The sequence below is a fragment of the Orcinus orca genome, chromosome 8 (assembly GCF_937001465.1).
Source record: "Orcinus orca chromosome 8, mOrcOrc1.1, whole genome shotgun sequence".
Lineage (NCBI taxonomy): Eukaryota > Metazoa > Chordata > Mammalia > Artiodactyla > Delphinidae > Orcinus > Orcinus orca.
In genome coordinates, this window is record NC_064566.1 from 90854334 (window position 1) to 90872688 (window position 18355).

Sequence of the window (18355 nt, forward strand, 5' to 3'; positions counted from 1 at the left end):
ATTGAAGGACTAAAAATTGTTAAGATGTCAATTTCCCCAAATTGATCTATAGGTTCAACACAGTCCCAATCAAAATCCTAATAGCTATTAGGGGTTTTGACAAGCTGCTTCTAATATTTAGACAGAAATGGATCAGAATAGCCCAAACAATTTTTTAAAAAGAATAGCAAAATGGGAGGTTTACACTATCTGATGTCAAGATTTACAATAAAATCACAGTAGTCAGGTGGTTTGTGACCACCTAGAAGGGTGGGATAGGGAGGGTGGGAGAGAGGGAGACGCAAGAGGGAAGAGATATGGGAACATATGTATATGTATAACTGATTCACTTTGTTATAAAGCAGAAACTAACACACCATTGTAAAGCAATTATATTCCAATAAAGATGTTAAAAAAAAAAATCACAGTAGTCAAGACAATGTAGCACTGGCATAAGATTATACAATAGACAGAATAAAACCTCCAGAAAAAGGCCTACAAATACAAGTTCAACTAATTTTTGAAAAAAGTACCAAGGTAATTCAATGGGGGAAAAGAGAGTCTTTTCAGCAAATGATGCTGGAATAATTGGACATCCGCATGCCGCCTTACGCACCCTGCAAAAAAAATCCCCTTACCTCATACCATATATGAAAATGAACTCTAAATGGGTCACAGACATAAACATAAGAGTTAAAATTACAAAATTTCTGGAAAAATATCGAAGAAAACCTTTGTGACCTTGGGTTGGCAGATTTCTTAATTAGAACACAAAAAACCACAAACTATAAAAGGGCACTTTATACATTAGACTTCATCAAAACCAAAAACCCCTACTCTTCTAAAAATACCAGTAAAGAAATGGAAGAGACAAGTAGAGTTAGAAAATATTTGGATTTGTATCTAAAATATATAAAGAACTCTTACAACTCAGTATGAACACAACCAACCAAATTAAAAAGTGGACAAAAGATATGAACAGACACTTCACCTAAGAAAATATACAAATGACCATTAATTAAGCACATGAAAATAGGGTCAACATTGTTAGTTATCAGGGAACTATAAATCAAAAGAAAAATAAAATCCTACAAACCCAAGAGAATGGCTAAAACTTAAAAGACCGATAATTCCAAGTATTGTTGAGGATTTGGAGCAAATGTAACTCTTATACACTGCTGATAGGAACGCAAAACTGTACAGCCACTTTAGAAAACAGCTTGGTAATTTCTTATAAAGTTAAAAATATACTTTTCATACAACAGCAATCTCACTCCCAGGTATTTTACCCAGAAGCACTAAAAACCACACCAAGACTTCTATGTGAAAGTTCACAGCAGCTTTATTCATAATTGCCTAAAACTGGATACATCTGAAATGTCCATCAACTAGTTGATGGAAAAAATATTGTGGTACCTCCATACAATGTAATACTACTCAATAACATTAAGAAAGAAATCACTGATATATGCAACAACATGGATGAATTCCAAATACATTATTCTAAGTGAAAGATGATGGCCACAAGAGGGCTCATACTGAATATTAATGTCCCTAATTATGACATTCTAAAAATGACAAAAGTACAGGGCCAGAAAACAAGTGGTTGCCTGAAGGTGGAGGGAAGGGACTGACTGCAAAGGGGCACGAGGGAACCTTCTGGGTGATGGAAATGTTCTATATCTATATCACCTTCCGAGTGATGGTGGTATTACTTGGCTGTATGCATTCGTTGAAATTCATCAGCTGTACACCTAAGAATGGTAACATTTCTTTGTATGTAAACTATATGTCAATAAAACAGACTTTAAGAAGATTAAAATTCTATAATGTAAGTCTGTCTAGGATTTTTTTCTTTTTTCAGGAATACAAACAGTATTAAATGAGAAAGAAATACACAGCAGCTACTCCAGATACTGTTCACCAGACAGCAGGGCTTTCACCTGAAGCCTAGCTACTCAAATTGTGGTCCAGAGATCAGAAGCATCAAACAGCATTGCCCTGAGAGCTTCTTAGAAATGCAAACTCTTAGGTCGCAACCTAGATCCACTGAATCCAAATATGTATATTATCAAGAGCTGCAGGTGAGTCCTATGTATAATACACTTAGTATATGCTCACTTCTACTGCTACAACACATTAAGAAGACAATCAACCACAGAACTCACCTGTCCATATAAATGATCTGAGGAAATTCCAGTTTATTGTGAATTTTCTCTGGCTGACCAAGGGACTGATTGAACTCAAATCTTGAGAGTTCAAAGGTCAACACTGGAGGTAGTTTTGTAAACCATCGCTATGTCAGGCGTAGAAATGCGGGAGAGAAAAGTTAATTTTAGGAAATAGCAACAGCCAGATTTAAACTATCCCTCACCAGACTTTCTTCCTTTGGTAATCAAACTCATACTAGAGTTCTTTTTTTATTTACTCCAAACAGTAAAATGACCACTTAGAATCATGCCTTCTTAGAGAATATGGTTAAACACTTCTCAAGACTCCAAATTTACAAGCCAGTGAACAACATTTTAACTCAACTATCATCCTCAGATATGACGACCCTTAAATATGTGAACTTCACCAAGAATCTACACAACATTCACTGCACCATCAGTATTCAAGAGGTTTAAAACCTGGAGAAAATGGCTAGCCTAACCAAAGAATTAGAAATTGTCCAGAAAGATTAATATGTGTACATATACTATATACTATTTATTTACAGTCTATTAACCATAATTTGAATCCCCTTTATTTCTAAAAAGGAAACTTGAAATAGCTTCATGATTATGAGTTCTGAAGTTTCTGAGAAAATCTCTGGATTCCAAGAATTTACAGATCTCACAAAGGACTTAGTCAAATCAACCTATAATGTTGCCTTGAGTTTCAAGAACAGAAAGCACTAAAATATAAAGAAGATCTCAACTGTCACTGATAGTAGATGAGGAAGAAGCTAAACCCGGAAAGGCATTTCTGTTCAATTCACCTGTATGCCAGAGGTCTGTATGAACAGCTTTAAAATGTTCCCTTTACCAAAGATGCAAATAGCTATATTCCCTCCACATACCCTTGTCAGCATGAGGTGAATCCAGACAGCCTGTCTGGCCACCTCAGAGCTATACCTAAATATGCACAATTTTCTTTTTTTTTTTAATAGAGAGGTCCCATTCTTGAATAGAGGTCTCCAGAGGTCTAAGTCGCTAATGAACACTCCTTGCCTTTTGTGAGAGCAAGCATCAGCTCTGCACAGATGGCACAGATGATATGCCTCCCAATCAGGAATTAATACTTTCCTTGGAAAGCTAGGGAGGCAGCAGCTCTCTCCCAGTTCCAACACTGCTCTATAGCTAATACACTTTTAACAAGGCTCAAGTCAGGCTCCCTATTTAATTCAAGAAAGATTTTCTTTCTCTTATAAGTAATTACTGAGTTGGACTCATATAAGGCACAATTCTGTTCAAAATGTATGATGAAAGGAGAATAATGCAAGCTGTGTGGTGTTGGCAATTATGCTACAATGTAACTAATTCTTAACGGGAACTTTGAAATATTAATTACCCTTGCTTGTAATTCCCCCTTTCTTTCCAACCCACAAAAATAAATAAATGAATCTTACATTTAAAAAATTTTAAAGCAAAGGCAGAATTTACAACTGAGAAAAGTAAACACTATAATAGGGAAAATATTCTAAATGGCATACCATAGGAGTTAATCACTGTACTTTTACCCTCCGAAAATATGGAGGCAGTGGTTCTCCCTACTCAGGTACAGGTAGGCTTCAACAGAAAGAGAGAAACTTGATCATACTTAAAACGTCAGAAGCAGCATACAACCTTTATACGATTAACTCAAATTCATACAAGAATTTATTCATCAAACACTAAGACTCACTAACTCTTATCAACTCATGAGAGACTTCAGACTAGTTCAAGTCCTGTTAGTGTAAAGTTATTTAATACGTGATGTGAAAACAGTTTGCCCAAAAGCTCAGTCCTATTTAACTGGCTTTGTCTTGGCAAAGCAAATAAAAATATCCAACTCACCTCTTGTCCATATTTCACTGAATGATCGGAAGGAAGCAGCTCAATGTCACCCTCCACCATGGCCCCTTCCAAACATTCGTCTAAGTTGCGATAACCATTTACCTGAAGGGGATACTGGCCGAAGGTCTCATTGTTACAAAAGGGCTTCCCTAGGCAAAGAAACAGATTGCTTTTTAAAAGACATCACTACTGCTATCGAAAGCTTTTTTCCTGGCACCACACAGACAGTATCTTCTTAATTCAGCAACTTGCTGAGAACTGGTTACAAGTATACTTAGCCGGGATGGCTACCTCTAATGAACCAGCGGATCCAGGCATAGATCATTAACAACTGCTAACATCACAAAAAGAAAGACAACCAACTATGCCTCCTGGTCAAAGACTGTCCCACCACCTGTGAGTTAGTCTTGACTAATTAAAAAGCCTTACCTGAATCTGGTCAAACTCTAGATCCAACTATCAAGTTACAAAAAGAGGAGCAAAGAGGAACATGTTAAACTATATCACAGATACGCAAGCAGCAAAATTTTAGACTGTAGAGAATATAAGAGAACAAACAACCTAATTTCTTAAAAAATGTATTTCAAGGAAGAAAGAATGGAGGGAAGGGACAGTCTGCAGATTTTGAAAAGAACTTAAAAGACCAATCATAAATGAACCACATTTGCATCCTGATTAAAACAAACTGTAAAAAAGTATACATATGGGGAAGTGTATTTATTTTTACATATGTAAAATTATATATTTATATACACATGAAATTGTAAAACGAATTGGGCGTTTGAACACTTGACTAGTTATGTGATATCAAGAAATGCTGTTTTTTGGGAGTGACGGTGGATTGGATTTTTTTTTTTTGGCCACACGGCATGGCATGCAGAATCTTAGTTCCCTGACCAGGGATTGAACCGATGTCCCCTGCAGTGGGAGCACAGAGTCTTAACCTCTGGACCACCAGGGAAGTCCCTGGATTAGACTGTTTTACAAAGCCTATCAGAGAGGTAAAAGAAGACAGGTGTTAGATGGAGAATGATTGGCCATGTGTCCAACATGCAGCTCAGATAAGCCCCTACAGTAGACACACTTTTGGCAGCCTGACTCAATGAAACCTTGAGATTAGATAAAACAACAGAGAAAACTGATTAACATCAGTGTGTGTCTGACATTAATACCAGATTTAGGCTGTGCAAATATTACACAATTCAATATAGCAACTCTGAGACGAACATTGCCCATTTTACAGATGAAGAGACTGAGGATCCAGGATCTCATGTAATTTGTCCACGATCACACACATACTAAGAGGCAGAACCAGTATTCAGACCTGCATTTGTCTGACTCGCAAGCCATTTCACAGTAATACAGATGTGGTCACAAGTCTAGAATTAACATTTAGAGCAGAGAATTTACCTTCATGAATCCCTTCAGTGAGGAAAGTACCGTAGAATAGCTGCACCATTGGATTTTCAGATTTGTTCCTGGGATTGCTGCTTTTAAAACAAGGAAACAATTCTGTATCATTTGGATCAGATAAGCAACACATTAAGCCAAACCAGCATTCAAAAGCAAAAATAATACATTTTCATCAACCCTCAAAGATCTAAGTATGCTCTAAAATAAGTAACGGATTAGTTCAGTTCAAAAACTCATTGAATAGCCAGGGCATGGAAGCAACCTAAGTTTCCATCGACAGATGAATGGATAAAGAAGATGTGACACATATATACAATGGAATATTACTCACCCATAAAAAGAAATGAAATTGAGTTATTTGTAGTGAGGTGGATGGACCTAGAGTCTGTCATACAGTGAAGCAAGTCAGAAAGAGAAAAACAAATACCATATGGTAACACATTATATATGGAATCTAAAGAAAAAAATAAAATGGTTCTCAAGAACCTAGGGGCAGGACAGGAATAAAGATGCAGATGTAGAGAATGGACTTGAGGACACGGGGAGGGGGAAGGGTAAGCTGGGACGAAGTGACAGAGTGGCATGGACTTATATATACTACCAAAATAGCTAGTGGGAAGCAGCCGCATAGCACAGGGAGATCAGCTCGGTGCTTTGCGACCACCTAGAGGGGTGGGATAGGGAGGGTGGGAGGGAGACGCAAGAGGGAGGCGATATGGGGATATATGTATATGTATAGCTGATTCACTTTGTTATAAAGCAGAAACTAACACACCATTGTAAAGCCATTATACTCCAATAAAGATGTTAAAGAAAATTAAAAAACAAAAAAACCCCTCATTAAACAAGTATATACCCAGCACTGTACCAAATTCTGGAGACACAAAGGCAATACAGGCATGATCCCTGGCCTTACAGAACTGCAAGTCTAACAGGGGAGTCATACATGCAAATACATGTGTGTGTGTACATTCAATATATACATCTATATCCAGTGACAGAAATATATAAGGTATAGAAGTCATATAAAGGTAAGAATGAACCCTCTTGTTCAGTTTTCCAAATGAATATGAAAATGTTTTCCTGGTGGCACAATAGAGATGGAACGAAAACAGCCTATTTCTATAAGCCTATCTTAAATTAACTATGTAAGATGCTATTTGGAAAGCTGTTTTATGAGTTTTAAAAAAAAACTTAGGAAGCAAGTATCTCTGCATCTGTATTTGGCAAGGGCTATTTATATTCTTTGCTTTGAATTTTACTTCTGTCAGTGACTGAAATAATTAAATTCAATGTATTCATATTATACCTCCATTCTCACATCAAGGATTGATTTCTATCTTTCAATACTTTTACAGCACAGGTGATGACTTTTAAAAAGTTAATAGTTATGACCCTTTTAGAAAAAAAAGTTACAGATTAATATGATTATCTATAGGGGGAAAACCAAGGGCAAGGGGGATAAACAATGACAAATATGAGTGGTTACCCCACAGGGTTTGGTAAAAATCAGCAATTTCTACTTGAGAAGAATAATTTCCCCCCAAATCATAATTCTCACTGGCCCGCTGTGAGTAGGAAGGATGTACAAACAAATCCTCAACACTCACTTAACATTAACAGCTAGCTGGAATGCGTCCTCTAGCCAATCCAGGAGCTTGTGTGTGAATTCACTCACATCTTGCTGTAACAGACGCACAAATTGCATGAGTTAGACCCAACAGTATACTTAGGGAAATGAAAATATGCCCTTATCCCACCAATGATTAAGATTCTATTACTACAAAGGACTTCTTTTTCAGGTCCAAATATCGTGAAGATACAAGGAACATTGGAACCCAGCTGCTGCAGACAACACACAAGACCCATTGGGCGATTTCTGATTAGAAGGAAATGGGAACACTACCCCTTCCAGCCACATCTATTTGTAACAAACTAACAAAATCTTCCAGTTAGGCCTTGAAAAAAAGGTCCAAAGAACAGACTGAAGTTCTCTAGAACAATATGAGATCTGAATGGAGAAAGGAAACCTTTATGAAATGTTTTGAGAATTTTGTAGAACTGCAGGACCTTTAGACAAATAGATAAAAAAAGTAATTTTATGAAGAAGAAGCTGCTCTAATAGTGATAGCTTTGATCTGAATAAGAGGTAGGGAAAGGAACGTACTAGAGTCTAGAAGAGAAAGACTGCTCAGAAAAGCTACTGAACTCAGGTTTAGATCGTTTTAAAAATAGAATTTCTATTTGGGCCATCCCAAGACAAAGGTGCAGACAAAGGACAGACTTTCCTTTTCTCGGTGACCCTCTGCCATGATTTACTGAGATATTTTCCAATCTCCTCCTTTCTACTTCAACAGCCCCTGGAAAATTCTATTCTCTCTACTATTTTTTCTTCTTTCCTTTAAAACAGCCAGCCTCCCCCACACAACACGTACATGCACACACTTTTTTTTACTTGTTCCTTAGGCATTACAAAGGGCAAAAGCAGGCACCCGGAGTCCTGCATAGTCACGTTCGTAGCTTATTACACAGCTGAAACAAGGCAACATCACAGTAGTAGTAACAAGGCATCATTGCAAACTCCAGAGTCGAGAAAAAGAACGAGGACTATGGGCTTCCTGTACCTGCTGCTCCTCAGGCGATCGGAATGCTCCCTTTAAGAGGTCCAGGGCTGCTGAAGGGTCTACAAACTTGCGATTTGATCCCATCATCAGAGCAAACAAATACTGAAGCTCCTGCATAAACACGATATTTCTCTTTTCCTGCAGGAAAGATAGCGATGTGTACTCTTATAACCTCATATTTGGAAAATTTGAACACATAAAGAAAAAAGTGGTCAACAATCTCTAATTTATATTTACAAAGTTCTAGATTGGAATCAGGTCTCAAACTGTTATAGGTACTCTGATAAAGTCTGTGTAGGGGACTGCCCTAAACTCGAGAATATCTATGTAGAAGCCAGAGAGAGAATAATGTCAGAAAGCAAAAGTGTTTATTTTCTAAAACCGCTGCCATCCCTCCTTTTGGGAAAGGCATCACCAAGGGAAATCCTGGGAAGGGTTAGATCTCAGCAGGAGGCTATATCCTTTGGCAAGAATGGACTAAAGACTTCTAAGAAGGCCCAGGCCTCCGGGCATCATGTCATCCACTCTGCATCCCTCAGCGCAAGCGACTAAAGGAGCCTGAAGAAGGCGCAGACAGACAGGGATTTCTAAATCTCCCACCCAGAGGCAGAAAAGCTGAGGCCATCAGGGTGACCTGCCCCTTTCTTAGAACTGTTTTCCTAATTTTATTCCTGCTTAACTTTACATTATTTCTTGTCACAAAGAAAGAAAAAGAGCCATTTGGAAATGAAAACAAATGTTGCACAAGCCAAAGAGCATCACAGGAACCAGCTTTAACCAAAATTAAAAGGCCTTTGGGAAGAATGGGACTAAACAACAGTGAAGATTCCTTGACACCAATTTACCGTGTGACTTGGACAATTTTCAAGTACGTTCTGTGGTAGGCTATAGCTGAGGACAAGTCTTCGGAATTCAGGCAATTGAAACAGAGACTGAAATAAAGAAATGGATTAATAGCCTTTCTTTCAAAATAACTGCAGCAAAAAAATATTTTTTACCTTAAAAGTATGTATAACTGTCAACCTAGTAATTCTACTATGTCTAAGGAAATAATAATGGCTACACATAAAAATTTCGCCAAAAGAATGTTAATCCTTTTTAGGAAAAAACTAGAAAAAACCTAATGGCTAGCAGGAAAAGATTAAATAAACTATAGTACATCTGTATAACGGATTATTATATAGTCATTAAAATAATACCATAGAAACAATGTTTTCATAAAAGGACAACTACACAGTAAAAATGAGTGATCAAGAGCTACATGTATCAACACAGATGAGAGTATTACATTGTTCATAAGAAGTTTAATCATATAAAACAACATGATACACTGTTTAGGGTTACATACACCTGTGGTTGTATCTGTGTGAAGGGGGTGGTATGACGGGCGATGGGTACAATGGGGACTTAATAGAACAGGGATTTGAAACATTTCTTTCTAAAGCTTTACTATTCTCCACTCTTTGCCTTAAATACTGTATTTTAAGAAATTTTAACAGATATCTCTGGCTGGCAGGATCAGGGAAAGGAATTCCTTTTTACTGTTTGTAAATCATACATTTTTCCAACTACGAATATCTTTTGAAAGTTAATGTTTTAAAAAATCTCTTGTATGGGCTTCCCTGGTGGCGCAGTGGTTGGGAGTCCCCCTGCCGATGCAGGGGACACGGGTTTGTGCCCCGGTCCGGGAAGATCCCACATGACGCAGAGCAGCTGGGCCCGTGAGCCATGGCCGCTGAGCCTGCGCGTCCGGAGCCTGTGCTCCGCAACGGGAGAGGCCACAACGGTGAGAGGCCTGCGTACAGCAAATAAAAAAAAAAAAAAAACCTCTTGTATGAATATAACTCCTCATCCCAACATAATCCTCAGATGAAAAGCCCTCCAGCCCACAGACTGGAACTCTTGAAGCAGCATCCTGGGTGGACTATAAGCCTCCGACTTCCCCCACTCCACGACAAGCTCTACCGGGATTCAGCCGATAGGAGGAATGTACACCTGGACTGGGAACTTAAGTCGGGTTAGGATGTGATACCAAAGTTCTATCTGCAGCCGGGGCTGGGATGCTCAGCTCTACAAGCAGCCCCATCTCTTCTCTTCCCACCTCCCATGTCTACCTAGCGCATCTCCATTCCTCCTGGTTTCATCCCTACTCGGCTGACTATCCCGTAACATGTTCCAGCACTTCTGTTCTACCTTGAGAAAAATGGCCTTACGTTCTCAAGTTCCTTCACTCCACTTCCTCACCTTCACCAAAATCTGGCTTTTCCCAAAGATGCCATTATTCTTAAAAACTACAACAGTGTGAGCTGATGTTACTCATTTCCCAAACCAATATCAACTTGATCCTCCAACATCTGCTTCTTCTCCTGTAGTCTCTGTATCACTAATTACATCCTCCTCCTCCAGGCATCAAAGTTTAGAACTTCAGAATAATCGTTGACTCCTTTCCCTTTATCAACCATTTACATCCAGTAAGACGTCCCTTGCACTCTGCCTCTGGGGCGCTATTTTATTCATAACCACCTCCTCTCTATCAGTCCCTATCACCTGCTCTAATCAAACTCCCATCACTGCTCACCTGGATCACGGCACATCGTCTCCCTGGCTCTAGAACCTCCTCTGTATCAGCCCACTCTCCACACAGCTCCTTCTAACTATCTTTCTAATGTAACCAAAATAAAGCACCTGATTCGCTGAAGACTGTCATATGGTGAGAGCTCTGCCATCCCAAGTCTGCCATCCTTACTCGGTGACTTTGGTCAGTACCCAACCCACAGGACATCCTGTCAGCTCTGCCTTGGGAATAAATCAAGATTCCAACCTCTTCTCTATTTCCACGGCTACCAGCCTGGTCCAGGGCAGCACGGCCTCTCAGTGATGACCGCAGCGGCCCCCTTCATAGGTCTCTCCACTTGTATCCGCGCCCCCTCCATTCTGCTCTCCTCACAGTGGCCCGAGGGAGCCTTTTAAAACTCGAGTCAGAGTCCATTACTCCTCTGCTCAGAACCCTCATGACTCCCCATCTCACTCAGAGCAAAAGACAAGTTACCTCTCCAACCCCACCTCCAGTGATCCTTGCCTCCGCTCCTAGCATTCCTGCCACTCGGGACTCTGATGTCCTGTGAACACGCCAAGCTCACTCCCACCCTGTGGCCATTGTTTGGCGCTTCCCCTTCTACATGGAATGCTCTCCCCCGACAGTTGCCTGGCTCACTCCCTCGCCTGCTGCGTCCAGGGCAACTGCTCCAATCTCATCCCCTCACACGGCCTAACCTAACATCGTAGTTTATGTTGGAACCTGCTCCCGTCCCTCCTGCGGCAATTCCAATCTCCCATACCCTGCTCTCTTTTCTATCACACTGACCAGAGTTTAACATACTATATAAACATCTATGTAGTTAACTAGTTAGTTTTTCAACTATTTATTGATTCCTATTTCAACTATTTATTTTCTATTTATTGTTCCTTGTCTGCCTTGCCTCACAAGAATCTAAATCCCTAAGGGCAAGTCTCTGTCTTGGTTTGGTTCACTCCTATATCTCAAGGGCTTAGAACAGTGCTAGGCACACAGCAGGAGTCCAATTCACATTTTCTGAGGGAACACAGGTACTTTTGTTCAGCCGAGGGACCCCCCCGGCTCCCATGAGCATCTTATGTCTCATGACCTATTCCTCCACTCCATCTCTACATACCCAGGATATGTCAATACCAGAAACACTGCCGCTTCTCAGATCACAAATTCAGAAAAACCTCCTCTTGAACCATAACCTGTCTTCTGGCTCATTTGTTCAATGACCCACAAGACACCTGTGCTTTGACGTCATCAGGAACCCAAGCAAACAGACCTCTTTCCTGTCCTCCCTTCCTGTCTTCATTTTTCCCTCTCCCCAGCTTTGATTCCGTGGTCTCTACCCATCTTTCACTAAATTCTCAAACTGCTCTTTTTTTTTTGAAACAATCTCTTAGTTTTTATTTATTTATGTATTTATTTATTTGGTTGCACTAGGTCTTAGTTGCAGCATGCAGGCTCCTTAGCTATGGTATGCGAACTCCTAGTTGCAGCTTGCATGTAGGATCTAGTTCCCCAGACCAGGGATTGAACCCGGACCCCCTGCTTTGGGAGCGCGGAGTCTCATCCACTGCGCTGTGCCACCAGGGAAGTCCCTCAAACTGCTCTTTTGTCCTTTCATCATACCCAGCAAATCCTCCAACTTAAATGAATTTAATTTTCCACTTAAGCGTTCTGGAGAACTGCTAAGAGAAGAAGTCCCGATCAAACAGGACATGTGGATACCACTATACATTTAAGGTCTACAACCTCAAGGAGACCTTCACATTTTCAGAAATCCTACCACTGTATTCTGGCGCCAACTGGTTTCCCGCTGTTTACAACAACCATTTAAACTTCCACTCCCTTTAAAACCTGATTCTGTCACTCTTGCACTCTGCCTCAAAAAATGGCTGCTTATTTCAGAGGAAAAAACGACTACTAGGAACTATTTCCACTTTAACTGGCAGTCATCATTTCCTCCTTGTCCTCTCCCGTTACCCTCTTGCCCTCTTGCTGTCGGAGGCCAAGCCCTCCCCACACGCCCTGCTCTCTGTCCTGTCCTCCCATGCTTTCTCAGAAGCCCTTCTCAGTCATCCCCTCCATAGGCTCGCTCCTTTCACCATCTCTCACAGGAGGGAAGTGAATCCAGGGAAGGGTCTCGGTCTCAATCTCAATCTCTCCCTCTCTCTCAAAAGGAAAGAACTGACTCGTGTCCCTCATTCCCCAAGACCTTCCTACATCCTATTCTCAATGCAGAGGCCAGTGAGCCTCTTAAAATGGAAGTAGGATCGCAGCACTTGTCTGCTCCAAACCTTCCAATACTTTCCCACCTCACGTGATTCCTGAACCCTCATCGTGACCCCACGCTCCCCCTCCCCCGCCCCGCCTCCACCACCTCCCTGCACTCACAGCCGTCTGTTCCCCCTCCTCGGTCACTCAATTCCAGCCTTCTCCCTATTTCTCAGCTCCTGACCTGAGTCTCTGAACTTGCTGTTCCCTGTCTGCAGTGTCCTCTATATAATTATATGAAACATTCTTCATGGAACTACATGGCTCATTCCCTCGCCTAAGTCAGGCCTCTACTCAGATGCCCACCTCAGCAGAAAGGCCATACGTAACCCCCCTATATAAACAGCACCCCTTCCTTCTCTAGCTGAACCCTTTCTAGCCCCTCTTGCCCCCATTCATTCATCTTTATAGCACTTACCGCCATCTGATATATATTTTGTTTCCTGTCGGTCCCACTCTTTTCCAAGTAAACTCCATGGGAGTGAGGGCTTTGTTTTATCCACTGCTGTTTCCCCAGTGCTAAAACAGTCCAGGCACAGAGTAAGCTGAAGGAACCCATGGATTTTATGTGTGTAAACGGAGGATTCCATTTTTGGCTAAGCAGCTGGGTCGGTGTCAAGTACTGTGAAGGAGAAGCTGGCAGGGCGGGATCAAGTGCTACACTGCAGCCACGTTAAGCTTAAGAGGCAGCACGCTCCCCAGGGGAATTCATCCTCTAGCTTGGCTTTATCACCATCTACATGCTACTGATTCCCAGAACTATATCTGCAGCCCAGATCTTTTTACTGAACAACAGATTCACATAGATAACTGCCTACACGGTATCTCCACGTGGACCCTCAAACTCAGCATGTATAAAACGAACTGAAATCCCCCGTTTAACACTCACGCAAATTATTCCTCCTCCAGTGTTAAATGGCACTATCGTCCACCTGGTACCTCAAGCTAGAAACTTGCCGTCTTTCTCAGCCCCTCCTGCACGTATCCCTACCCGGTTGCTTATCAAATCCTATAGATCTGATCTCCTAAATACCTCGTGAATGCTTTGACTCCTCCCTTCCATGGCTTATGCCACTTCTCTGTTCCAGGCCACCATCATCTCCTTCCTGCCCGGTCATTTATGATAGCCTCCCAAAGACTGATTTCTCCTTATTAGCTCTTGCTCTGCTGTAATACAGCATTCACCAAAACACCTCCTCAACCTATTTATAACCACAGAATATTCTGTTTTCAGTACTGACCAAGTTAGACACAAGAGCATCTAGGTCAAAAACACAAGAAAGCAACCAAAACACAATAATGCCATGGGGAAAACCCTCCATTTTTATTTATCTGTTTCCTTTTTTTTAAAGCTATGTTTCTCACATTTCAGTTTAATAAATTACAAAATCGTTTCCAGAAGACACAGCTGTCTCTTAATACCATACCTGAATAACAGCACTAAACCAACATGTATTGCCAACATTTTTCAGCCCAACGGGCCAACCATCAACTCGCCTCCAGTCATTGGGATTGGGATTTTCTCCCCAGACTTCACAGCGTTTTCTCTTTGAGCGCTTAGTTTCTGCAGAGGTTGCCTCGTGCATCCTATATTGTGCCAACATATCACACATCAAAAAAGAAAAGAGTTAAACAACAATATACTATATGGAGGATGTAGGTAAGCTTTCACAGGTAACTCAAAATGCCAGATAAACTATTTACTGGGTAACCACTGGCTATATAATAACTATAAGGTTGCAACATAAGTGAAAAGGTTTAAACATCAAGTTGTTAATCCTGCCATAACAGAGATTATTACTAACAAGGGCCCTGATGGAACTGAGTTGAGACTCAAGACTATTTATGGCTCCCATATTAAAAGTTTTACATTTCAACAATAGTGCCTTATTGAGATAAGAGGCACTGAAAGAGGCAAGAGAGACACTCTGCTAAAGATGAGAGCCTTGAAATTGCTTAGCACACAAACCATGGCCCTATGTTTCCCTGAAAGAAACAACCTGGCAGTATGAGGGGATAAACATGTCTGGAAACTGATTGGGCACCAATGGAACTGGATATCTGTGAACAATACCAGACAATCACCAAATCAGTACCAATTCAAAACATATATCCTCCTAGTCCTAGGGGAGCTGAGTGATAACTTTCATTTTCAATAGCCAACAACAAAACATTCAAAGTTTACAAAGGCTCAAAGTTAATAAAGAGAATACATATTTATCAGATATTTGCCCTAGACAGCTTTTCCCCACGAGCAAATGTGAACTACAAAACCTTGCAGGCTTCTACTCAAAGACCACAGGCTGCAATAAGACCCTTATCATATTTAGCTTCTTCAAAAGTGAACCAAAGAGTAAGTAAGCGAATGTGAATTTAAACTTTCTCATAAAAGAAATTTCATTTAGGTGCAATTAAAGAAGCTTGGCAGAACTGTTTCAAAGAGATACTGCCTTTGATCTACACACTAATGTGCAGAGCAAAGACTATAAATTAAATCAATAACCTGTTAAGATCTCTTCCATCAGCTTGAATTTTGGGGGACTCCAGCAGACTTAAAGCAATGGCGGCCTGAAGATCATCTTTGTTATCATGAGTAAGGTCTATTACTTCTGTAAGATAAATAGAAATTTAATTAGTCTACATGCAGGAAACATTGCCTTTCTGTTTGTATTGTAGGAAAAAAGGTAAAAGCACTCACAAAATTAGATACACTCCCTAACTCTCAATACAATGGCTCTTCTGTGTAAAAACAACTTTATTACTCTATGCTAGAATCAAATGAATAACTTACAGCTACACAGTAACCTTATGATTAGCTAACAGTACAGTAATAACAAGCTGCTAAAATGCAATGAGTCAAATACCCCCTTTTGCAGCCTTACTTCACAGAGTCAGAAATATATCCCGTACCTGTAGGTTAAATAGTCTCTTTACTTACCATTGTAAACTATCAGCTAAAAGTTGAACATTCAAAGAATGGATATTTTCAATCTCACACAAACTATTCTAGAGAACAGAGGATATACTCCTCAACTCATTTTACGAAGTCAGCATAACACCTTGGTATATCACAAACCAATCAACAACAGTAAGAGAGAGGAAAAATGACAAACTCACGCATGATCACAGATGCAAAGAGCCTGAACAAAAGCAAACAGAATCCTGCTAACACACCAAAAGAGATTATATATTAAGACCAAGCTGAATTCACTGTAGGAAGGAAATACTGAGTTAATGTTTGAAAATAGACCAGGAAAATCCACTATCTTAACAGTTAAAGGAAAAAATGATCATCTCAATAGATACAGAAAAAGTATTTTATAACATTCAACCTCCATTAAGGAATAAAAACTCCAAGCCAAGTAGGAAGAGAAAAGAATATTTTTAGACTGAGAAAGAATATCCATGGAAAGCCCACAGCAAACTTTACACTTAATCGTGAAATGTTACATGCATTTCCTTTAAAACCAAGACTAAGACAAAGATGTCTGTTGTTGAGGGCTTTTATTCACCATGGTTCTGAAAGTTCCAGGCAGTGTGATAACAAAATAAAATAAAGATTGCATATAATACATAATAAAGATTGCAAAATAAGAAACAAATCTGTCATAATTCACAGATAATGATCACCTACGAGAAACCCAAAATAATCTATAGAAAACAGTTATAATTAATAAGAGATGGTTAACACCATTGTAAAGCAATTATACTCCAATAAAGATGTTAAAAAAAAAAAAAAAGAGATGGTTAGATAAAAGATCAATGAACAAAAGTTGAATGAATTTCTATATGTGAGCAATGAAATACTTAATTTATAAAGAAAAAAACCACAAAGAACACAAAACAAAAAATCAAGACCTTGTGCTACTGGCATAAGAACTAACATATGGATCGATGGGACAGAATGAGTGGGACTGAACTGACAGTCCAGGAATAAACCTCACAGTTATAGCCAACTGATTTTCAACACAGGTACCAAGACAATTCAATAGGGAAAGAGTGGCTTTTAACCCCTCCTTCACATCATTTACAAAAATGAACTCAAAAGTGGATCAAGCCCTCAAGATAAGAGCTAAAACTACAAAACTCTTAGAAGTAAACAGGTATAACTTCATGACCTTGGATTAGACAATGGCATCTTCGAGATGGCAATCAAAGCACAAGCAGTGAAAGAAAAGATTGGTAAATCTGACATCGTCAAATAAAAATCTTTGGGCTTCAAAGGACACCATCAGGATAGTGAAAAGACAGCCCACAGAATGAAAGAAAAATTTTGCAAATCATGTATCTAGTAAGGAACCTATATACAGACTGCATAAACTCCTGCAACTGAATAATAAAAAGACAAACAGCCCAACTTTAAAAATAGGAGAAGCATTTCATTAGACATTTCACCAAAGAAGATACACAAATGGCCAATAAGCACCCGAAAAGATGCTCCACATCATTAGTCATTAAGGAAATGCAAATCAAAGCCACAATGAGATTATCATTTCACACCCACTTGGATGGCTAAATAACAAATGTTGGTGGAGATGTAGAGAAGTTAGAACCCTGTGTAGTGCTGGTGGGAATGTAAAATGGTGCAGCTGTTGTGGAAGTTAGAAGAATGGAGGCTGGCAGTTCTCCAAAAAGTTAAACATAAAAAGTTTCATGACATTGATTTCTTGGATATGACACCAAAAGCACCAACAAACAAAAACAAAAATCAACAAATGGGACTAAATCAAACTTAAAAACTTTAAAGCATGAAAGGACACAATCAACAGAGTCAAAAGGCAACCTACGGAATAGGAGAAAATAATTGCCAATCATGTATCTGATAAAGGGTTAATATCCAGAGTATATAAACAACAACAAAAAATCAACTAATCTGATTTTAAAATGGGCACAAGGCTTGAAGAGACATTTCTCCAAAGATGATATAATATGGATAACAGACATATGAAAACATGCTCAATGTCACTAATCATCAGAGAAAATGCAAATTAAAACCACTATGTGATAATGCCTCACATCCATTAGAATGGCTATCAGAAAAACAAAACCCAGAAAATAACAAGTATTGGCGAGGATGTGGAGAAATTGGAACCCTTTTGCACTGTTGGCAGGATTATAAAATAGTGCAAATGCTACGGGAAACAGTGTGGAGGTTCCCACACTTTTTAAAAAATTAAAAGTGGAACTACCATGTCATCGAGCAACCTCACTTCAGGGGATATATCCAAAATGAAAAACCAGGGTCTCAAAGAGCTTCTTGCACGTCCACGTTCAAATGGCACTATTCACAAAAGCCAAGAGGTGGACGCAACCCAAATATCCATTGATGGATAAATGGATAAACAAAATTTGGTATATACATACAATGGAATATTATTCAACCTTAAATAGGAAGGAAATTCTAACGTGCTACAATCTGAACGAACTTTGAAGACATTATGTTAAGTGAAATAAGCCAGCTA

The 18355-nt window shown here is 39.6% G+C and overlaps 1 protein-coding gene across 11 annotated transcripts in view; it reads right to left on the bottom strand.

The window, feature by feature from the left end:
* Positions 1–18355, bottom strand: part of USP28 (ubiquitin specific peptidase 28) — a 56960-nt gene that overhangs the window by 19668 nt on the left and 18937 nt on the right. For 6 of the 11 annotated variants that reach the window (XM_033434558.2, XM_033434562.2, XM_033434561.2 and 3 more), the window contains 8 exons: positions 15397–15502; positions 14321–14480; positions 8899–8985; positions 8054–8191; positions 7040–7113; positions 5427–5506; positions 4017–4165; positions 2148–2275 (listed from right to left, as the gene is read on the bottom strand). In XM_033434558.2, coding sequence (XP_033290449.1) covers positions 2148–2275; positions 4017–4165; positions 5427–5506; positions 7040–7113; positions 8054–8191; positions 8899–8985; positions 14321–14480; positions 15397–15502 — 922 coding nt within the window. Of the gene's footprint in view, positions 1–2147; positions 2276–3673; positions 3750–4016; positions 4166–5426; positions 5507–7039; positions 7114–8053; positions 8192–8898; positions 8986–14320; positions 14481–15396; positions 15503–18355 lie in introns of those variants that run through there. The other 5 variants (XM_033434559.2, XM_033434566.1, XM_049713218.1 and 2 more) reach the window with 3 other exon arrangements.